Source organism: Rhipicephalus microplus, chromosome 4 (genome assembly GCF_043290135.1).
Source record: "Rhipicephalus microplus isolate Deutch F79 chromosome 4, USDA_Rmic, whole genome shotgun sequence".
NCBI lineage: Eukaryota > Metazoa > Arthropoda > Arachnida > Ixodida > Ixodidae > Rhipicephalus > Rhipicephalus microplus.
Genome location: NC_134703.1, coordinates 80,061,165 through 80,085,515, shown reverse-complemented (window position 1 = coordinate 80,085,515; position 24,351 = coordinate 80,061,165). Strand labels below are relative to the sequence as shown.

At 44.0% G+C, this 24,351-nt stretch overlaps 1 protein-coding gene across 2 annotated transcripts in view; it reads right to left on the bottom strand.

Annotated features, from left to right (window-relative positions):
• Positions 1–24,351, bottom strand: part of LOC119172140 (ATP-binding cassette sub-family G member 1-like) — a 96,798-nt gene that overhangs the window by 2,037 nt on the left and 70,410 nt on the right. For both annotated transcript variants that reach the window (XM_037423154.2, XM_075893036.1), the window contains exons 3-12: positions 20,362–20,479; positions 14,793–14,979; positions 8,864–9,009; positions 7,836–7,959; positions 6,483–6,597; positions 5,559–5,698; positions 3,945–4,046; positions 1,628–1,796; positions 1,197–1,297; positions 91–246 (exon numbers count right to left, since the gene is read on the bottom strand). In XM_037423154.2, the coding sequence (XP_037279051.2) occupies positions 91–246; positions 1,197–1,297; positions 1,628–1,796; positions 3,945–4,046; positions 5,559–5,698; positions 6,483–6,597; positions 7,836–7,959; positions 8,864–9,009; positions 14,793–14,979; positions 20,362–20,479 (1,358 nt within the window). The remainder of the gene's footprint in view (positions 1–90; positions 247–1,196; positions 1,298–1,627; positions 1,797–3,944; positions 4,047–5,558; positions 5,699–6,482; positions 6,598–7,835; positions 7,960–8,863; positions 9,010–14,792; positions 14,980–20,361; positions 20,480–24,351) is intronic.

Genomic DNA, 24,351 nt, shown 5'->3' with positions numbered 1-24,351 from the left:
TGGTCTGTTCTCGTAAAGCATTTCTCTGTAAGATAAAGTACCAGCTGTACAAGAACTTGCAGCGTATGTCGGACTTTTATTCCATCCTACCTGAAGTTTTGTGACCGCCGAAACGATGAGCCCCAGAGCCTGGATGGAGGAGCAAAGCTGAATGTTGAACAGGGCGAGGCTTGCTATTCTCCACATGTCGAGTGGTTGGGATGTGGGGTAGTAGATCAGCGCTATGAGCATAATCACAGGAATGACCTGCAAGAAAAGTGAAGCCGTTCGATGCTGTCGCCTCTTCCCATTCAAGATTCGCGCAATATTTCTTAAACGCCACTTCTTTATTACCAGATCGACTGATTTTAAAGAGGTCTAAGAGATCGTTTTTCCATCCTGTGACGTCAGTGCACCTAGCACTTACATTATTTGCGGAAGCCTGTGCACAAGATATGGAAGTGGCCGCTAGTGAATAATATTTAGCTGGCTAGCTGTTTTTTTTTATATGACCATCAGCGTAGGCATTAAGTGGCCGTCCGGATAGGTATGAAAAGAGTACTGACACAAAACGTTGAAGGCGAGATAACCTGCGGAATACATTTGAGTGCAGACACATACGCATAATTTACAAAATATCAACGAATAATAACCGGCTGAATAGATTTGAGTGCACACACACACACGCATCATTTACGAAATATTGACAAATAATGTAGCTTAGAGCATATTTAAAATCAATCTCGAAGTGCGTGTCGTAGCGCTGCAAGCGAAACGCACTTCTGGTGTACCTGTAAACGATCAACCGCTACCTGCGTCACGAGTTTTGTGTTAGCTGCCACGATGGTTGCGAGCGCTCTCTCCTAGCAGACCTGAGGTCCCTAGATCCCCTAGGAAAAATCTAGACAGCGCAAGCAGACCTTTTCGACGGAAATAAAAGGGGCAAGCTTAGCGGGAGTACGAAGGTCGGTGTCTTTGCCTCAGCAGTGCATTTTTGGCGGGTCGCGTATATTTATAACACCTTGGAGGAAACCTTCATTACAAAGGGCTGTCAGCGCGGTGCTCACGTGCAACGTTTTTGAACTTGAGGTGTCTCAGATAATTTTCAAACGTACAATTATTCTTTATTACTCATTTCAATGGAAATGAAATGCGCCTTATCGTCCTGATAACACCAAAATAAGACAAGAACATTGAAGAGACAAAGAGACCCTTACCAAAAATGGAAGCTCGACAATGTAGCGAGCCAAATAGAAGAGCTTGACGCTGTACCACCGATTTCTGTGCTCCCTCTGAAGTACCGAGATTTCGATGGGGACTGCGGGAGAAACAATGACCCACGATACAAATCAAATGAAACTACAGAGACTTATTCGCATGCCACAGCAGTAAACAAAACAAAGCACAGAGAAGGCAGTCAGTCGAAAGTTCACGCCATGCTGCAACTGCAGCGAGTTCACAAAGCCCATGACTAAGCCAGCTTGAATATGATGAAACCAAATCGTCATGCTAATGAGGTCTGCGCGGAGCACCGTGACTGGGTCCGATAAAGAACGTTTTACTTATTCGCAGTAGCATGGACTCCTCTTTTGAGAAACATATATTTTTCTTTAGTCTGAGAAGAGCACATATGAGCAAAAGCACTCACAGACGATCACCGTGGGCAGGATGGACTGGAACATGACGATGCAGCACATGCCGAAGAACATGTTCGCGTTGTTGATGACCGTAGACGCCTTTCTGCCGATGTCGTAGTAGAGCATGATCATCATGATGGCGAACGCAAGGTACGCGGCGAACCTCAAAGGAGTGGCCACCTGCAGGAAGTTTTGTGATGTCCCCTATTAAGAGAACTTCTCAAGGACTGACTCGCACTACGAGTCACCGCCATACACCATTTCTTAGCTCTACAGATGAAAAAACAAAAAAAAAACTAGGCATGTTCGATTAGTGAATTTTATGTTCGAAGTCAATTTGAAGCGAATAGTGATTTTGGCCGAATAATTTCGAATCGAATTCGAATAGAATATGTGATGTATAAAAATGGGCATATTTATTATGACTTAAATAACCTGCATTATGTTTTTTTTTTACAAAACCTCTATGCAATAGCTTTCTTCATTTTTTCATTCAAAGGAAGTCAAAAAAACTTAGAGAAGTAGCAAGATTTAATTTTCAGTAGGATGCAAGTGATAACCTGTAAAATACGTAACATTATTCATTACAGCTACAGTGTAAAGCCGGAGAAACAAGCTTTCAATCTTAACATATGATCAATCGATTTGAGGACAATATGTTCATTTAAGAGTCCCCACAACAGTTTTTCAAGTAGCCATAAAATGGATTCACTAAAGAAGCTTATTGCCTTATAAATTAACCGCCACCAAATTTTTTAGAACCTTTCCAGTATGAGCGGAGTCGCAAAGAATTGCCACATGCTGCAATTGCATTCTCTCTTCTCGTCCCGACGAAAGCGCTTGAAGCGAAGCCGGGAGCAATGGCATAGGGAAAGAAAATGTGTCATGTGCGTGTCGGGACCTTAAGCGCTGTTCCTCTTTTTTTTTTTCTTTGAATAAGCGGCTTTTCACTGCGACCACGCATGTACGCGTGGACATGTCGTGGCTACCCGCAGCGGCCCCAGTAACGAACGAGCACCCCATGCTCAGTACAGCCAATGGCTGGTACAATGACTGTGATAAACGATTTTTGACATTGTGGCGTCATTTGCCGAGAGAAGACGGCAATTTTATCTGACTTTGAGAATTGATTGTGAATTCCAAGTCACATGCTGCGCTATTAGTATTTAGCTCACGTGTTCTCGGTAGCCTCGACTACCGATCGGCAGCGTTTGCTGACGGCAGCGTTTGTTGCTCAAAAAGTGTTGCAGGGCCCCTTTAAATTGAAAGTGCGGCTTCGCGGCAAAGCAAAATTTCTTTGAACAAACGTTTTCATGGTTTAGCATTACTATACTGCAGTGAAACCACCTTTACAAGCAGTTACATGCGGTTTAGTATACATCTAATCGTTCATGTCGAATATTTCGAAATATTCGATAATTCAAACTCGAATCGAAGCGAATTCGAATACTCTACTATTCGTTCGAAGATTAGAAGCATTGTATTATTCGCACAAGCGTGAAAAAAAAACACACGCAGACTGCGACAGAAGGAATACAGATCTCGTACCTATGGTGAGAAATCACTAGTGCACCAAAACTTACATTCTTCCACTCAATTTCTGTAGATACCAGCAGCAAATGCGCAGAAAAAATTCAATTTGCGCTTTCAAGGTGACATAAACCCTCACGAAAAAGAAAATGGGACATGAAATTGTCCTATTTGGAAATCATATCTTTTTTAGGGCGGTGGAGCTACAAGAAAACCACACCAGCGCGGAACGCACGTTGCAAGCGCGCCGGAGAATGATAAGCGTGTATTTAAACAAAATATAGAGAAATAGTCGCACTAAATAAAGCGGCGACTCGACCATGGCAAGTTCCTGCGAATACACCAGATGCCTCGATTTTCGATCGATATAACGCGATACAGTGAGATGTAAGGAATGTCTACCATCGGCTTATCGGCTTTCACGAAGAAACGCATAGGGTAGGTCTCGTGAATAATGCACACCGAACACGCATAGAAGATAAGATAGAGCTAAAATAGTTGGCCAGTTTTCATTCTAAAAGACAGGGTGTGCCAACAGGCACACAACAAAAAAATGAGGACACCCCCCTCTCTCACCCCTCTCCCCGCACATAAAGGCGAAGTGGGTAGACGCTTCAGTCGGCAAATGATACAGCAAATAAGAAAATAGAGTAAGTGAGGAGAGGGGAAAGGAGGAAGAGAAACGTTATCGCATGGGCGACATTACTTTTGTAATGTTCAGGAATATCTGGATACATTGATGTACAGAGCGCGCCAGCTTTGCGCAAATACAAAGACGACGTAACCGTTTTCGCTGACCTTGTTTCTGGAAACGGAGAGCCAACAACGCCGGAGTAGGATTCCGAATTGGTGAAAGCTGGAAGTAGTGAAGGTGTAGAGTTTGTTGACCTCTGCCATGTGCTGAAAAGCGGTAAAATACCAGAAATTAGTGGTCATTCGTACTCACCGCTCTTTCAATCCTCACTGGTCAACACAGTGAAGTTTCACAACGCGTGGCCCGATTTATTCTTGTTACTAGCTACACTACACCACTCTATACGCCACCGTCAATTACTTTTGGCGCAAATTTCTTGGACACAAGGAAGAGGCAGGCACGGATGAGCGTAATCCCGTGCGTCCATCCAGGTCTCTTTCGTGCTACGTCCAAAAAACTGGCGCACGAGGTAGTTGATCATGCAGTACCAACCACTTCGAACACACACCATGCTATTGCATACGTCATACACGAACTGACATGCGTAAGATATTTCTTGTTAGTAAGGTTAATTTAGGTCACTTTAACCCACTTTAAGTATGTCTGATGTGAAATGCATAAAAAAAGTCGTAGCTTTGCCGCAAAGGCGAAGCAATGAACGCGATTGCCACAAATTGGAAAGTAACGCGTAGAATGTAGAATGGCAAGCAGATCGAAACGTGCCTCACGTTTCTCACGCACAAAGGATGCACGAAACGCACTAACAGACACTGATTAACGCGAATAAGCGTCTCAGTTGTTACTCCACTGTGTCTTAAAGGCACGCCCTCTTCGCAAACGGAGGTTGTGCAACGATTGCAGTGACCTTTGTGCGCCCGGTAACTACAACAGAATCGTTCCGATGATAATCGAAGGCTAGCCAAGACGTACAATTCACACCATTGCAAGATAAGGGCTTGTGATCGAGCGTACACTCCTTTATCCTCTACGCGGGCCAAAGTACGCGTGAGAGATGAAAGCCGCCGCGCGCTCACTGCGCCATCTTGCTGATAATGCTGAAAGCACGATAGTTCCCCTCCGAGATACCCGCTAACAGCGGTAAGTGGTAGATATGAATAGCTTGCCATATTGAAGTTGATGGAAATACCTCTCGGTGGCTCAGTGGTTAACGTCTCGCACGTTTGATTCCGTGCGCCGGGGTCTTTTTTCTAGATTTTTCTTCTTTCTTGCGTTTTCATATAGATACGTATACATATACGGGGCATGACATCGACGCCCACGTCGACGCCGGTGGCGAAATCCAGCCGAGAGTGTCCATATAATTGCTATCACAATAATATGCATTACATAAATTTTGTTATGCTGCGATGCACCAAGGGTACCATAATGGAAGAAAGGAAAGAATATACACAAACTTTTTCGGGGGGGGGGGGGCGCACCCCTTCGATTGGTCATTTTTCGCTCTTTATGCCATGGCAAAAAAAAAATATGTCTGGAAGGGGGAGGCTGAATGTCTTTCTCATAAAGCTGAATTATCTCTCACCCTCTGCCCCACGAAGAAATAGAAGCCTCCTTTAAGACGCTCGCATCTAGAATAGCAATATTCTGAAGTTAAAGGTAACTTTCTCAGTTCGAATACTAATTTTTTATGTAACGTACCGAATAGTGACAATAGTTGAGATATTAAACCTGGCAGGTATATACAAGAAATCGCTTACCCTTTCAGACATGATCTTGCCACCATATATTGTTCGCCGCGTGCGGTCTCCCGACTCCTTCTCTTCAGGAATTGGCTCCTCAAACTCCTTGGAGAGCTCCTCTGTGTAGTCTCCGTAGTCGCCAGCGGCTACTTCAGCAACTGTTGGGGTAAAAAAAAACCGCAATGATTGTGAAACGTTGGAGCAGCGAAACGGCGTCACCTGGCAGCCAGCGGCTCCATTATGGTGCCATCTGTCACGATAAGTGCGGCTGTGTCAATCATGCTCACTATGCACCTATACGTACACTTGATTTAAATCGCCAATGGTGTGTCTATATATGAAATCTTTACTAAACGTCCGCAAGCATTGGAACTTCTTTAGAACGCGGCTCTTCATCACCCGTTCTTGTGCTGAGGGGCGTCGCTGTCGGGGACGTAACTGAAGAAGTAACCGATAGACATGAAAAAAAAACAGAATTACAAAAAGAAATGCTCGGGATAGAATGGGATTTCAATATGGGCACTCTGCGGGGCAGTTGAGTGTTCTACCGCATAGCCATGCTGTCGCTTGATATATATACTCATACAAAGGTGTCATGTCGGGTGAAGAATCGCGTTAACCGATAGTATAGCGTGGCATAAGAGTAAAGTGGCTACCAGTCATCACACACTGCTAATCGCACAATGAGTGTGTGGTGTAATGCTTCCTACCCTCTGCAATGTGCTCAGTCAAAGTTCTCCATCCGCATGCACCATAAGCAAAGTCCACATACGACATTACAGATATGCAGCAAGTACCTCGCATATCCGCGGATAACGGACGTAAATATGAATGTCAATGTAGGTATGCAACTAAATGCTATCGACTATATATTTATACCTCATGTTTCAAACGGGGACGCGTGAAGGAATGTGTTGTCTTAGTTGAAAGTCCATCACTTACCGTAATCTGCAGGGTTGTGATACTGAGGGCAATTCAGGCTATGCCGTGACAGGAACTGAACCAGATCGTCCACCGGGCCATTGTATATACAGCGTCCCTTTGATACCATGTAAAGCTGTAAAGGGAAACCATGAAGCTTTCAGATATTTAAAAATTCACTCGTTCGTTTATACGCCAACAGAGTTCCAAGGCTACTCCTGAATACGAAGGTTAGTAGATACGGGAGTTTAGCAAAGCATATGTTCGCCGCTGAATGAGCGTTTATACTCCGTCTATGATTACCAGCTACCCTTTCGCGTTCTTTGCATTGCGCATGACACACCCGCATTTCCGCCTCATCCTTCCATACTCGCAGTTTTCCTTTCGGCCCTTTGCAATCCCATACACACGCACATACCACGGACGGCGACCAAGCTCAGTGAGAATTCCAATACAAATTTTGAACTTTTCTGAGAGTTTTCCGGCGAGTATTCTGCGAGTCATAGAAAATTTCATAGTCCTACTGGTAAATTACCTGGCAAAGAATACAAAATCCACTTTCAGGTACTAGAAAGGAACTGTTTATCCTTGGAGAATGTTCTCTTTTAAGCAATTTTCTTGAAGGGACACTTAAGAGCAAAGCAATTTTTGGCGTATAAGTAAAGAACAAATTTATGGTCCCAAAAACGCCATTCTTACCACTACAGAATGGTTCCTAAGTGAGAAAATACGTGAAAAGAAAATATTGGGAAAGACGCCATCTTGATATTCCCGCACCAAACACCGAGTTGTCATTGATTTCGAAGACGTTCATTGGGTTCTATAGTAGCTTCCAATCGATGAAGATGAAATAAATTGTTATCTGTGGCCGCCAAAACCATGGAATACAAAATTTCAGAAAATTTCACAAAACCAACGTCACCAAAGTACAAAAAGTACACTTTTTTCTCACGTCACACGTGGAGTTTTCGGCGTAAAACTTTAAAATAAGACAATTTAGTTTTTCTCCGCTACTAATAAACTTATGGTAGTAAAGCTAATGGCATTAGAGTGCTCTGAGTGCAGTTTGTCAGTCTATAAACCAAGTCATTGTTTCTCTCTAGTGTCCCTTCAAGAGTCAGGGAAACGATAAGGGCCGGTATATTGGTAAACTGCAAGAGGGTCTTGCAGACGGTCACTAGCACAATAGTCCAAGCTCTTGCAATGGCGTCTGGTGGCGAGGCCGGTACAGATTCTACGAAAATCTGGAGTAAAAGGTTTAGGAAAGAGACAATACATAACGACTGACGACAGGAGAAAAAATCTGTTGTTTGATCATGAACCTTTACCAACACACCCAACTGGCAGTCATCCTAAAAAATCTCCACCACTCACCAAATCAAAGTGGGAGAAAATCTTGGCGCTTGGCGTGTGTATCGAGCAGATCACGGTGTGTCCACGTTCCGCCATCTCCTTGAGGATCTGGACGCACAGAAGACTAGATACGTTGTCCAGACCACTGCGTACGGAAAGCGCACGTGTTACAGCATTTCACATCGGCCCGCTAGACAAGTAACGCGTTGACGTTCAGGTGGTCAGCTGATATTCATCTGTCAAACTGTTCATTACAGGTGCCCAATCAAGCAGCTTTAGCAATGATGGCAGCTCCTGATGCTATTGAGCCTGATGTGTCTGGTCTAGGGGAAAATGTGAAAAAGAAGTCAGGGATGCTAACCAGGCATTATAGCATCCAGCTTTTTATACTCTACGCTGTGGCTGGATGGTGGTGGTGGTTGTGGTGTTGCAAAAGGCAAGGTTCGCCGGGCCATGGCCGGCAATTCTTCCACCCGAGCATCTCCTGAATTATAGCGGTCCATCATCAAATGTAACACAGACCACTGTCTCGCAGGAAAGCCAGGGGATGAAAGCGTGACGAAGTACGATGAACAGATATTAATGCTGTCAATGTTCTCTTTGCACTTTTCGCGTTTGTACTGGTAAAATAAATATGCGGTTCATATCGCTACACTGATATCGGGCTTTATTTATTTTCATTTGCTAATGGCTCTGTTTGAGTTTGCCGCTGACTTCATGTCGAGAGTGTCGGGCCTGGTGAATTTTTCACGTAACATCATTGCTATAAATGCTGCGAGTGTGCCGGAATCAATTGTGACGAAATGAACGATTCTGTCTCTATTCCGTTCTGGTTTCTCCGTAATGCGGCAATTTCGTTACCTTGGTCACGCAGACTAAGGCTTCCGTAGACCACGGATCATGGCCAGTGGCACGACGGATAGAAAAAGGGAAAGGCTTCGGCAGCGCGATCACAAGAGAAGATGAGTAATAAGTGCGTTGTTTATCGGAAGAACTGGCAAACAGAGACATGAGAGTGTGTATAAGCGCATGCATGTGGAATTCATTACCTGGTCGGTTCGTCCAGGAAAACCACGGGCGGGTTGTTCACGAGCTCTTGGGCAATGGCCAGCCGCCGGCGCTGGCCGCCAGAAAGATCGCTCGTCTTCGTCTTGCGGCATTCGTACAGTCCCCATCCTTGGATCGAGTGGTTAACCTATAGGAAGCGAATTGCGGGGGTCAGGGCGACGGGAACGAACGGCTGCACGATATCTGAACAAGACAGGGGTGTCACAACATGGCGAGTGTTGGCACACTCAATTACGAGTTCATTAAATCACGGTAACGCGATATCGTCAAGAAGCCCGTTTCGGAGATATTCTCAGTGTCGGCGTCGGCGTAGCTGGTTGTTAGCGAAGAATCACGGGTTGTGCATGGCAGAAAAATCGAGAAATATGCAAATAAAATAAATTCACGGAAATCTTCGATTGCGATTAGCATCGCACCCTGTCCGTCTGCATGGCAGACATGTGTTTTACCATGGAGCCACGCCACTCCTTGAGACTGCTTCGGTTAAAAAAAAACAGTATATCATTGCGTACAATCGCGTCAAATGTGAAATGCGAAACGAATTAGTGTTTGTGTGCCCCATCGTTACACAGCACTTATGCATAATTATGCATCATTTATAGCAAAAGCATCAGCAAAATGAGCAGTCGCATGTTCACGTGTTGCCTTACGGACGTGCAGTAAGCCCTTCACTGGTTTCGAAAATATTCGCACACTTGTTGAGTGGGCACTTAACACTTGCAGTAGACGTTCTTGGATAGATTCCCATAGCCAATGCTATACGTGCACACACATTCATTTCCTTGCGGCACGGCTCATTCATGCACCGAAAACCGAAGCCAGGCTAATGATTTAGAAGGCGATGCGCAAAGAGCCCGTATACGCGATCACATTTCTACTCTTGAAGGCGAAGCTCAAGCATCCTCCAAATATTTCATGCTGCATATAGCACATTCACTTCTTTTGCGGGCGCCGCAGAGGCTCTGTAAGTGAGTGACGCAAGCTTGTTTGTGAATTGAAGTGGACAAGACGGGTAAGTTTGAGTGGACAAGAGTGTGATCGTAACAAAACGCAATACAAATGCATGCACTTCTTCCTCGCCACCAACAAGTTTAACGAACTATTTCATACATTTCGGACACCTGGCGTCAGTTATACTAACCACAATGTGGTGAAACAATGTGACCATCGGTTCTTGCTGAAACTATCATCTACGAGCACTTCCGCTGTTCCATTCTGATGCGTTTGTTTTGCGAACGATAGTAGTTTCTTCGCGTTGGCCACCTTCTGAACAATTGCCCCTGTATAAGATAGCGACGAAAAAGAAGCGCACGGCGATGCAGCCAGCCCTTCCGGAGCATGACTGGTGCTTGCGGTATATGGCGCGACAGATGCTGGATTAGCACGTGACACAATGTTAGGGTGAGGGCCAACCATGGCCAATCCACTGCTCTCTCACTTTACCAAAAAGCGACATTGGGAGCTATACAGCTTTGACAACCATTTGTAAACTTGCATCGTATATTCTCGGCAGTGAAGAAGCACTGGTGCATTGCGCGGAGGTATAAAATATGGTTTCAACAGTCCCGCACTATGTCGGAAACCATCCCAGTAACATCATTAAAGGCAGTGCAAACAACAAGGTCCATGAAGAAGAGCATATTCACACAGCGCCAACTATAAACCCAGATTTATTGATGGACATACAGACATATATCTACTGATGCAATGAAGCACGCGGTTTCACACAATGTGGAATACAGAGATCTAGTGATTGGCAATGAAGAAATCTTACTCGATAGGATGAAACACTATTGACGGCCTCGCGACACAAGCTTTCACGAAATCTGTCGATGAAAAAAAAAAAATCTCTCTCTCCGTTTTTTCATGAGCACCAGATTTGATGAAGCAACTGTCGCGAAAATTGATGCGTCTAATGCGCCACGTTGCATAATCTCCATTCCTTGCGGCATACGCAACACGCACTCGGGTGCACGGTCATCGCGATGTTTACTCGGCGAATATGAGAAGCGGAAGTTATAGCACCGAGGAACGGCGTTTTCCTTGACAGGCATAATTCGCCGCTGTCTCGCTGATTGTTACCTCGTTGCGTGTTTTCATTTCTTTCTTGTTTCGTCTTTTTGTGTTTCCTGAACACTTCATTGTCAGCCGACATTACCTCACGTGCATGCATGCATGACAACTTGCATAAAATGCAAGTGGTCACGCATTCAACATCGAGTGATGCACTGTTTTTGTAACCACGCTTTATTTTTCTCGTGCTGTTACTATTTGCGCACCACGTCCCAGAGCGAGAAGCTCCAATCGCCCAAAGCTAGAGAAAGCGTGAACTATTTGTCAGTGCCAAATGTACCGCGCTTCCAAAACCACGACTGCACTTGCACGCGACTACCCGCCCTGTGCTCTTTCGACACATCGACTTGTTCAGCGAATGACGACCGTCCGGCCGTTCGAAAGTTAGGAGGAAGGTCGTGCCACGCACGTGTGCCGTAATGGTTGCCTTTAGACTTTCCAGACGTTCGCTGATGGTATGCCCTGGGGCCCGCTGTTTTTCTCCAGAAGGTATACAGATCTAAATCAGCAGAGTGTCAACACGTCCTAAAGCCATAACTGCAGAAATGACAGTAATCATGCGTTATAATTACCCACCCATCTGTAATGACTACAATTGCAAAAAATATGTAGAAAGAAATCGTGGCTGACTCAGTTCGCACGGGTGTTCTTGCTTCAACCCTAAGACTTTTTTTTTGTTTTCTTAAGGCCCGCAATATATTTCTGTGATCTGGCAACACAGCACTGAAATGAAATTAATTTGTTCGGCAACGAACCGCAGCCTAAACACTCAATTCAGTGGCGCGTTTTCTTTTTTTCTTTAGACCGTGCAGCATGCGCGCGCACTAAAGTGGGACCGACTAGTCACGAAATTCCAGTCTGCACGTGACACTGATGTACAAGTCCGAGCCAAACTGCTAAATTTAAAGGCCAAGCTACTAAGGCACGCATGAAATGTGATATTACTATTGACTGTATGAGAGACACGGTATATTTACCATGCGAGCTTTCTTTTTTAGTTAGAGAGCACTTTAGGGGCTGTCGCATGTTGTGGTCGCTTGGCGTATAGCGCAGGCAACCACGTATAGCCGCGTATAGACCATTTCACGGACGGGCTTGAGTGGCACCAGGTTGGGCTCTTAATCTTTCTGTTTGGCATCTTTAACAACTAAACGAGCAGTGTTACGATAAACACATACGCGTACAAACGGTTTGGTTGGTGTTACGAAGTTTCATTTAGTAATTGATTCACGTCGCTGTATACAAAAACGAAAAAAAAAATCAGCTCAACTGCCAAACATGGCGGAGCCCAAATCTCTTAGGCTAAATAGTCTATAAAAATAGAAAAAAAGGGAGGAAGTAAGCGAGAAAAAGAAAGAGAGAAAGAAAGAGAAAAAAAATGAAAGAGAAATAGAAATGAATAAAAATAAAGGGGGAAAAGAGTAAAAACTGAAAATTCAAAAAACGAAAGAGAGGGAGAAAGAAAGAGATAGCGGAAGAAAAAGTGGAAGCACGCCACCAAGCACCGTACATTTTTCAGGCTTGGCTTCCCTAGCGCGAAGGTGCCTTTTTTTCTGTACACAGATAGTTATTACACGTGTAAAAACTCTCCTGCGCAGGTTTCACCGGGTTGTTTTGGACGTTTCCTATCATTTAAAAACTTTCAGATAAGCTTCGAGCATAACACGAACATTAAAGCTTATTATTGAACTAATGCGGCCACCAGCGATAACGCTGGTGTACCTTCGATGCCACACGTATAAATGCCGACCCTCCTTAACGCAGATTAGATTATCGACGACCGACGTCCGTGCTTGTATTTTTCGCTGCACTTCCCAAGTGTTTATTTGTTTAAAGGTTATTCCTTTACTCACAGCAGGTCCGCGCCCTTCAAAAGACCAGCGGCAGCGGCACGTCATTCGCGAACGAAACTCAATGGATCGCTATACACTGTGGCTAATCTACAATTGGTTCCGGCGCATACTCGGCCAATGGGCACAACAATCTCGTTCTTGTCGACTCAAAAAAAAAAAAACAATACAGCACAAGTGAGTGGCGCTTGAGTATTAGTGAGGGCACTTATAGAAAAGTGCCTAAGTCAGAGGCAGATGCACAGTGCACTTTTATAAACGCATTTCATATCACTGGCCCACCGAATTGTGGGTGTATCAGGAAACATTGCTGGTGCAAGGCAGTACTTTATCAACCAGAGTAGAAAAATCCCGCAATCTCCACGAAGTTAATGATGGTGAGTGGGGCGAAGCTGCAATGCTTATTGGTGAAACCGCAAAACATTCGCCCACACATCATATAAAGACTCGACACGTTGTTACAGGGGTGAATGTATCTACACTTATATACACGATGTTTATTAGTTACATATCCTTGCAATTATGTGCACCTATATATACACACGCGATGTAATAATTTACATGATAAAATGATACGCAAGGTTCACATTACAGGTTACAAAGCTGTGGGAGGCGTTTTACATCGAGGATTACAATTCTGTAGTCGATGAAGTACGCGGCGAGAGAATGTTGAATGGGAGGTTGTAGTTGAAAGTAGGAGAAGGCAATGTCGATGCAGGTGCCTCTGATGGTGGTGGGGCGCTTGTGATCGTTCGAGCTGCACGATAGACCGAACCAGGACATCATGCATGTGCGAAACTAGCCAGCAGTCCTGAACCGCCATGATGCCCACGTTGAAGTTTCCGTCGAGCGCGAATGGACCGCGCTTGAATTTGGTTCTACCGATGCATTGCAGCCTTCTACAAGCTGTTCACGCCACTGCTTTCTCTTCCAATGTTTTCATGATGAGTAGCTGCGTGAAGATGTCTACTCACTTAGCTTCCAGCGATGAGAAAAGAACCGCGAAAAGCGCTTGCCTCGAGAGCTCGTGGCCATGGCGCGACGAGAAACTTGCACCGAGCAAGAGAAGCTTCACCCCTGAAATTCCAAACCGTCAGTGGTCTAACGCAAATCCAAGCCACTACGTTTTTGCAGCAAAGCAAGATCATGCTCTGCAGTTAGTGTTCCCTTTAACAGTGAACGCGTTCATCAGCGAAATTCGGTAGCAGGGATCATACGTACAATGTACGGATTGGTACGGTGCCATGGTATACTAATGTTAATTTTGTCTGCATAGTATGAAATTTTTTTTCCGTCTTATATATCAGGTGCAAACGTTTTGGAAGTTAGCGAAACTTCTTGCAATCGGTGCGTTTACCGCAAGGAATAGTTGAATGACTTTACCAACCACAAGTCTGATTTTCCTTTTCGTTTTTAGGCAGAGTAATACGGAAAGAAGCTTTGATTGATTGATTGATTGATTGATTGATTGATTGATTGATTGATTGATATATAGGGTTTAACGTCCCAAAACCACCATATGATAGTGAGAGACGCCGTAGTGGAGAGCTCCGGAAATTTTGACCACCTGGGGTTTTTTAACGTGGACCCAAATATGAGCACACGGGCCTACAACATTTCCGCCTCCATCGGAAATGCAGCCGCCGCCGCCGGGATTCAAACCCGCGACCGGCGGGTCAGCAGCCGAGTACCTTAGCCACTAGACCACCGCGACGGGGCACTAAGGAAGCTTAGTGCCTTAGAAGTAAACTAAGCCTGTTATTTTTATAGTTGTAAAAAGTGTGTTGGTAAAAGTGTCTTAATTTTCCCACCATGGGCTCCGCGATTAGTTCCAGCCACGCGCAGCCAGCGCCAATAGCGGAGGAGGTCACGTTTGCGACGACGAAATCCAAGCGCCAGTCGCGCGGACTTATACACTTCGCTTGCCGAACTGCTTGCACATCTTGTACAGTGATGTGTGAGACAGAGTATAAGTCGTCACTCTCACCTTCTCCATCTTGCTCACTTTGTCCAGCAAGGGCATGCGCAGTTCGACGCTCATGGTGAGCGCCTCTTGAACGGTGAGCGTCGGAGAGAGCCGGTCCTGCTGCATCACGTAGCAGCTTTGTTTGGTGAACAGCCGTGGGGACCGCACGTAGCCGTTGATCTGCACTTCTCCTTCGTAGCCCGTGTCGCTGCGGGATGAAAAAAAAAAAGCATGTAGGTAAGCATTCGCGCAGTGAACTCGTCCCATCCGGATTACTAAAAGTAGACTAAGCGAAACCTGAACGCAAAGTCGCGAAGCTATGCGTCCAGAGCGGATCGGGCAGAGCGGATCGGGCAGCCGACGTTGGTTGGACTGACTAACCGTGTATTCTACAAATCGCAGGAACAAAACTACAAGCATCGGATTGCCTGGCTCGTCATTCTGTGGCAACGCAAAATCATCAAGTGGACTACGCGCAGGCGCACCTGTGCCTCTGTTCCTGCAAGTGCCGACTGCTTCGGATCACGAGGCGTCGACAGTGACACTGCAGACCGTTGGGCACGCCTCCATCGACTATATGAAGAGGCAACCCCGGATAGACATCATTCATGGCGGATCGGGCAGCCGACGTTGGTTGGACTGACTAACCGTGTATTCTACACATCGCAGGTAGGAATCTGATCATTTGTGTAACTTAGCATAAATCCTATCCACTCACGGCTACCGATCCGCCCTGAACTTGCATTTGTTTTATGGCCCTGTCATTTTGTTGTTGCTATTTGTGAACAAAGTGTGAGCCGAAAAAAGAAAAATGGATGCCCTGACGGATTTTGCCAATGCCTTGGGTGAAAAACCACCAAGTACTGTAAAGGAAATAGGGAAGGCAATGCAGGAGATGAACACGAAGCTTGTTAACGTTCTCTCTGCTATCAAAACAGACGTGAACACTACTGATTCATTGTACAATGCTATCAAGGCAGAATTGATATCCATCAGGGCATCTGTAAGCTTCGCTAGTTACAGCTTTGACGAACTAAAGACTGAAATAAAGTCTCTGCGTAAGGAACTGAATGAGGCGAGAAATCGAAGCATTGAGTGTCAGAAAGAAAACATGGAAATTAAAAAAGAATTAAGAGATAAAAGAAAACAGTTGATAGATCTACAGCAATACTCGAGACGGAACAACATTGAATTGAAAGGCATTCCCTATGTTGAGAAGGAAAACCTAATGGAGATTGTCGAAAACATTGGCGACTGTTTGCGTGTTGAGGTCAGCGCCAAAGATATTGATGTTGTTCACAGAGTACCGACGAAGGCAAACAATGTTTCAAATATTGTCGTTAAGTTCTTGTCTCGCTTCAAACGTGATCTAATAGTAAAGTCGGCAAGAAAGAACAGGCTTAACACGTCAACTCTTGGTTTCAGTACAAATCAACCTGTGTTCGTTAACGAACATCTGTGTCTTGAAAATAAGGTTCTATTAGGTAAGGCTATACAGAGAAAAAAAAAATAAGAACCGGAGATTCGTCTGGGTTTCCGAAGGAAAAATCCTTGCTAGGAAGTCTGAGAACTCGAAGGTAGTTCACGTTACATGCGAGGATGATCTCGCGAAACTAGTGTAGCTGCTCTTCTTGATCACTTGCCACAAGAATTTTCAGAGAAATGGCTGTCACGATAGCTCAAGTAGATCAGCTCATAGATAAGACACACACTAACATATTCCACTGCAATATCCGCAGTATAAGGAAAAACCTAAATTTGCTTCTTGCTTTCTTATCTAAACATACAAACCACTTTGATGTGCTAGCAACTACAGAAACATGGTTAAAAAAAGGAGAGAATGTCAACATTCTCGGATACGAAACCATATCACATCAGCGAGATTCATGTTCACGTGGTGGTGGAGTGGCGCTTTTTGTAAAAAAAGGCTGCGCGTATACAGTTATATCCTTTCTGAACCACAGCTCTACCGATATAGAAGCACTTTTTATCAGACTCCAGTGTTTTGGCATAATTGGCGTGGTTTACCGTCCACCAAATTCCAATGCAGCGTATTTCCTCGATAGAATGGAAGAAATTATTTTCTGTCGTTCAACCAAGTACCAGAACCGAGCAGTCATTGTTGGGGATATGAACATAGACACCACAAACACTAGTTACACTCATTACACACAATTGATTAGTTCATTCAATTTTCGTAATCTCATACATACCCCTACGAGAGTAACCAGCACATCGGTAACAACGATTGATCACATCTTAACTAACGTATCATCGAAAGTGAATGCTGGTGTTTATAATGAACCGATAGCAGATCACCTTTCTACCTTTGTTTCCATAAGGAAAACTCCAAACAAGAATGCTCAATTTTTCAGCAATGCAAGCAAAATAAATTACAACTTATTACGGAATCACATTCTCTTCATCGAATTTGAAACATTGTATGACGATGATGCCAACATTGAATTAGAGAACATAACAAAAGCCCTTCGCCATGCCATTGAACGCAGTCGTTCACACGTGTCCTCACGCTCATATAACACTCCGCTAACTCCTTGGATGACAACAGAGATCCTTGCATTGCTGAAAAAGAAAGAGTTCTGGTACCACAAGTGGAGACAGCACAAGGAAAATAAATATTATTTAGGTCAATTCAAACTTTTAAGAAACCAATTCGTGAATCTAATGAGGCAACAAAAAAAGGTCTATTATTCTCGACTCATTTTTCAAGCACAAGGCGATTCAAAGAAAACATTGCAAATTGTAAAAAAAGTTGTCGGTAAAGAACCTACACAGCGTGTACCACCTGATGTAGTCGATGCGCGTATACTTGATAAATTTAATCTATTCTTTACTGAAATCGGCTCTACCTTAGCCGCGAAATTCCCTAGTAGAGAAGTGAAATGTTTTTCAACCTCCTTAACAAATACGTTTGCTCTTCACTACATCAGTGAGAATAAAATTCATGACACTGTTGCCAATATAAGCACGAACAAAGTCAGTGGAATAGATGGTATTACTGCTCGTTTAGTGAAAGATAACATTGATATTTTGAGTTCCATCTTGTGCCACGTATTTAACCACTGCTTGCGTACGTTGACATACCCTTCTTGTTTAAAAAACGCCAAAGTTTTGCCGGTTTATAAAGAAGGCAATCGCTCTGATCCTTCAAGATATCGGCCCATATCTGTGTTAAGCATTATAAACACCATATTTGAAAAGATTCTGGGAAAACAAATGCGCCTATTCTTAGAAAAATATAATGTTTTTTGCCCGGAGCAGCATGGATTTAGATCACACCATTCCACATCAACAGCTGTGTTATCATTATCACGGAAGATTAACAAAGCACTGCACAACAACCTTCTTGTGGCAGTTGTCTTCATTGATTTAAAAAAAGGCATTCGATACCGTCGACCATAATATTTTGCTTATGAAATAAAACACTATGGATTCCGCGGCAAAGTTTTTAGCCTCCTTTCTAACTACAATGATGGACGTCATCAAATGGTCAACATGCAAGATCTTACGTCGTCATTATTAAACATAAAGACAGGGGTACCTCAGGGGTCCGTCCTGGGGCCTCTATTATTCTCACTATACGTAAATGATCTGCCATGCATACTCAAATCGGCCGAGTTGCTAATGTACGCTGATGACACAGCTTTAATAGTTACCGCCGATAACATAGCCGATCTAGAATGTAGAGCTAATAAAGAACTAGAAAATATTTTTAAGTGGTTTACAGTGAACAAATTAACACTCAATGCAAAGAAAACCAAATACACCATTTTTCACTCCCGTTACCGAAATCTAAAGTGTGAGGCATTTCGACTTACAATGAACAACTGCCAACTTGAGCATGTAAATGAATTTAAATATCTTGGTGTAGTGTTTGACAGCCAATTACACTAGAAAAAACAAATTAACTCTGTTTGTACTAAGCTAGCATCTGGCTGCAATATGCTAGTGGCTGCTAGAAATTATTTTAGCAGAAATATTCTCAGAGTCCTTTATTTTTCGTTTGTTCATAGTCATCTATCATACTGCTTAGACTCATGGGGATGGATCTTTAAAACTTACCTTGATTCTATCCGGATATTACAAAAGCGGGCACTTAGAATTATAGATTATGCGGCATATAATGAACCCAGTGAGTCTTTGTTTCACAAATTGGATATTCTACCTTTTGATTACATACGGCAGCATAAAACCACAGTCACCATCAACAATGTTATTGCACACAGTGTACCTTTCGATGTATCTATCTTTTCTTCCTCGCCCCACGTCACTAGATGCATGACATTGCGGAATTTCAATCTTCCACCCATTAAAAACGTGTATGGTGAACGCTTACTACAGTTCGTAGGAGCTAAAGTGTGGAATAACATACCACTTCAGATTAAAGATTCTAGGGTTTTCTCGAGCGCACTCAAAAAATATTTGCTACATGTAGATCAATAGTAATGACCATGTACTAAGCCTTACACATAGTTTGATGTTTTGTCTATACTTGATTATTTTATTATTTATGAACAAAGAGCAACAATGTGTATCTTCTTGTATTTTTGTTCGTTTGTTGAATAATCAACGTTTTTTGATGATTTGATTTTTTTCTTATACACAAATTGTATTCTGCTTGTACACTTTCTCTCGTTAGACCCCTTACTAGCCTATGGCTATGGGTCTAATCAGTGTTGTGCATTTCTTGAAATGTGGTCATAACAACCTCAATAAAATGTAAAAATGTAAAAAAAAGACACCGATTTAGTTGCATCCTTTCAGAAGTTGCACTTTTGTACCCATGTCCCCATTTCTAATGCTGAAGCAAGCAAAACTAGGTTGTCGACAATCGTTTAATTCACTCACGTGAAGAAGCTTTACTATACAGCGAAACAAAAACTTATCGTCAGGGAATACGCGTCTCGTAGTGCGCTCGCATGAAGCGTAGGTTCGGCCTTATAAAGTTATTTCTCGCTTGTACGAAAACACGGGAGCCGTGTTAGTTTCTTTGCCTTCTTATCACTAGATTCCTGATATGCGAGCTCCAAGTCTTTAGCATAACGCAGCGCTTACAGACCCTAACTGATGTTACGACCCCACGGAACGCCTATTCCCTAAACTAGGCGGATCAGCTAGTGCTGGTTTGGCTAAGCTACCTGTCCTTCTTTGTCCCCCTCTTCTCCTTCGTAGTGCTGATTTTTTTGGCGTCAAATATTTCGAAGCGAGTGCAAATCTGCCGCAATAGTCAGTAGAAGCATATTTTTGATAATTATCAACATCATCGCGCTGCCAATTCACCAAGGTTTGCAAATTAGAATTTTCACTTACGAGCCACAAGCGATAGCTTATCAAATTAATACCGGCAATCTGCATCGTTCATCCAAAAAGATACGATTGTCTATCATACACGCACGTGTACACGTGTACGCATACATGCATAGTGTACGACTGTGACGGTTCTGTTCAGAGCAGGCTGCGAGATCATTTCAGTCGTACCACAAGCAGTGGTCTTCTATTTTAGCCAGCACAATCAAGATTGAGGTTATAAAGTCCGAGAATAAGATTTGGAGCCAAATGGTCGACTTACTAGAATCCACTGAGTAGGTTGAGCAAAGTAGTCTTGCCGGCACCAGACGGACCCATGATGGCTGTTAGTGTTCCAGGCCGTGCAGCACCGCTCATGTTGTCCACGAGAGTCTTCGTGCCTGCATCACGGGTGTGAGTATAGGTGCGCGTTAGTTTGTGAGAAACAACTCTACAAATCATGTTTAAACAAACGCTGAGCGAATTCTAACGGCCTGCAGCTGCTCCGATGGTTCCTCCCATGACCCCGCCATACATGATATCGTTTACGAAGCGAGGCGGTGGCAGCTAGAAATTTTCGTTCGACTTAATTCTACATAGACTGTTTGCAACTGCAGAAGTGCGTTTTGCAGGTTAAGAACATGTGAATAAAAAAAATCATCGGGAAACAAGAAATCGTGCAAAAAAAACCGACGGGACAGGCTGGTGCCTCCTTTGTAAGCTTGTAACATCGACGTGAAGTTTCGCTTCTCTATAACCTTTGGCTGGGAGTTGCTTTCACAAAAGCATATACATCGTTGACCAGAATGACAGGCAATGCGGCACGCGATGTTTGCGGCACCAACGAAAATATCGAACGCCTGCTGTGCCACTGTCCTCGATTTGCCTCAGAGAGACAAGTACCTGCTAACGCATTGCGGCGACTGGATGATCGGCCTATTTCTGTGCAGGTGCTGTCACAGCCCCATCCACATTTCTCGACAGCCCACAAGGCAGTGAAAGCCCTCTTGTGTTTCTTGAGGAAGACAAGTTTGTGTGAACGCCTCTGACTGGAGATGGAGTTCTACACGCTGCAGTGAATTTACTGTCCGTCTCTCCCCTAACTCTTTTCCCTCTGCTCCCTCTTTCAGATTTTTCTTGTCCCTTTATTTAATTCCCCAGTGTAGGGTAGCCAACCAAACGTCTTTCTGGTTAACCTCCCTGCCTTCTCTCTTTGTCTGCTTCCTTCCTCCTTCCTTGTAACGTGGACAAATCCTCGCCCGCAAAATGATCAACCAGTAGGCGCATCTTGTTACCGACGCGTAGCACAGAATGGCACCGTAAGAAGCACTCCATGCCCTCGGCGAGGCAACTGTACCTCTTCTCTAACGAAACATTACCAGAAATAGTGCGCACTGTTGACAGAGCCTCGGCACCGCAAGACGCGGTGCTAAACAGTGTTTCCTGCTGTTTATTTTTTAAGTCCATTTTCACCATGCGCCGACTAGTCCAGCGCAGAGGCTACGAAGGACATACCGCGTAAGGACGTTTGCTGTCGGGTTACTTGGCACATGACAAAAAACAGTTTTAGGTGCGAAAAACATGACCATATCTACAAGGAAGATGCACACAAGACCGCAGGTGATTTCTCTGTTCAACTTTTGGCAGTAAGTTTGCCCTCAATTCCCGTTCAGATACGTAGTGTGTCCGTGAGAATTTTTTTCTGGTCAAGCACGCACCCACCAAAGCTTGATTCCAGCTTTCCCGCTGCGTATTTATGAACAATTAAAGGCGGCATTATTATCAGCACTCTGACTACGCCTACTGCAGGACAAAGACCTCCCACATGTTCCACCAATAAACCCGGTCTTGTACTTTATGCTGCCACGTTAAACCCACAAAACGTCTTAATCTCATCTGCCCACCTGATTTTCCGTCTCCTTCTCAAGCGTTTACCTTGTCTTGAAATCTACTGAGTTACCCTAAATGCCGAGCGGTTATCCTGCCTACCTGCTACGTGCGCGGCCCATGTGCATTCCTTCTTTTTTATTTGAACTATGACACTTGCAAGTAATTTCAATTTGTTTCCTGACCCACTCTGCTTTCTTTGTGCCTGTTAAGGTCACACTCATAATTTTAATTTCCGTGCGCTGCTCGCTGCATCGTCCTCAATTTAAGTTAAACAATCTTTGTAAGCCTCTAAGTTTTTGGAGGCGTTTATGGAACAGGCTGAGGGGGACGACAAAAAGGACAGGAAAGAAGCATGTCAACTGTGGAGGAGAAAAAAAACTTTATTAAAAAGCGCAACGAGGTCGTTCGGTTCAGCGTGTCAGTGGTGCGAAGGGTGGTGGCAGCAGGAAGCGACAACGGCGACAAATTTGATCGTGCAATGACAAGTCCTGCCTGATCAACAACCAAGCATGAAATGTCATTGTGTTCAAATCGCACATCGTAGAGTAGGCTAGCTACCACCATCGTAGCGTATCTAACCTTCTTTGACTGACTTCACGTATTGAGATTGCCTCTGCCATTGTGCGTTCACCTCCATGTAATTCTTCTCTTCAAGACCACAGCCATCGCTTTATCGTAAATATACAGCAGCTTTCAAGCCCACATCTTTTTTGTGTGGTGTGTCTATAATTCGGGTCAACAAAAACCACAATAAATTATGTGAGATTTTAGCTCGATATACTGCCGAGAAAATTGCCGATATACTGCCGTACATAAAAATAAAGTGGAACATGTCTTCATTCGGTTTTGTGAAGTTTCGACAAGTGTGATCCAAGGGTAAGAAACTGTGTATTGCAGCCGTTTAACAACTACCTGTGGATTATTCTTCATACTATCGAAAGGGGGTGAGTAATGTGAAAATAAAAACGCGTCTCTACTGTTTCTTTTATCTTGTCTGAACTTTCTTTCTGCGTCATAGTCGAAGCCATGCAACCCCCCCCCCCCCCCCTTGTTTTTTATGTAGGAATCGGATGTTGGACTCGGATGAGAACATTTGACGTATCAAGATAAAAGGATTTATTTGTTTCAGCAGAAAACCAAAATAAGGAAAGATCGCGCGAGCTGGGAACCTTTGCTTTTACGTGTCGTTCCCGCAGAGTCTAACAATATTAGCTGGGGTTTCACGTCCCAAAACCACCATATCATTACGAGAGACGCCGTATAGAGGAGGGGTCCTGTAGTTTTCACCATCTGGTGTTCTTTAACGTGTACTGAGATGACACAGTACATGGAATCGAAACCGCGACCTTCCGATCAGCAGCCGAGTACCCTAGCAACTGTCGCCCCAAGGTTTACTCTCGCGGAGATAACTACTGGTACCTACCGATTCTTATTCGTTTATAGATGCCCGCTAAGCAACTGTAATGCGGGGATATTATTCTCCCCGAGTTTTGAGCCTTTATTCATTTTCACTTCCTCACAATGGTCTGCATCAGATCATGCATAATAAACAAGCAAATATTTCCAACAAGTCGTCTTTGTGGACAAATGACTTCTAATTTAGCCCGTAGGACGCGTATAGAAGGACGAGGACTTTTCAGACCCGTCTATGACGCAATAACCATCTAATGCGCTGCAGCGGGACTGGTTTCATCAGATGTTGCTTCTTTCTCTCTCTCTCTCTATCTCTCTCTCTTTCTACAAAGTAATGGCACCGGCACGTTAAGGACAAATGTGGTGTGTTGCGATGCAGACTTTTTTCCAAGATCCGTACCTTCTTCAAAAGGAGCGGAGGTTCAACGTGGACACTCAGAAATAAACAGCTATACCCCTCGTTCCGCTACAACATATTCTAAAGCAAAAAAAAAAAGTGAATATGCATTGCCGGTATTGCTCTCCTAAGTACCCAGTTGTCATTTTTTTTCTTTTGTCACGCGGAGACACAATGTTTCATTTTTACGAAGCGAAGGACAGAGCGCGAAGGACACGATGAACAGAGGACACCGATACACCATTGATGATTCGTTTAACGACCATGTTTGTGGCGTTTGTTCTTAATATTTCTATCGTTCCACACCACCCCTCTTGCTCATTTTTTTTCTTTCTACGGCCTCATCGTTTCTCTTATATCCGCGTCTATCGTCGGGCGAGGCACCTTCTTTCTCGTCATTGCCTGTCGTTTTCAGAGTCATCAAGGGCCTACCATGCACGTGATTCGCCTGGGTGCAAGTGTACCCGGCTCACTTTGCTTGACTACGCAAATATGGGCGGACACGGACTTCCCTATATTCTTTGTAGATTTTATTGCTCTGCTCGAACGTATCTAATATAGTATGCTTGGAAT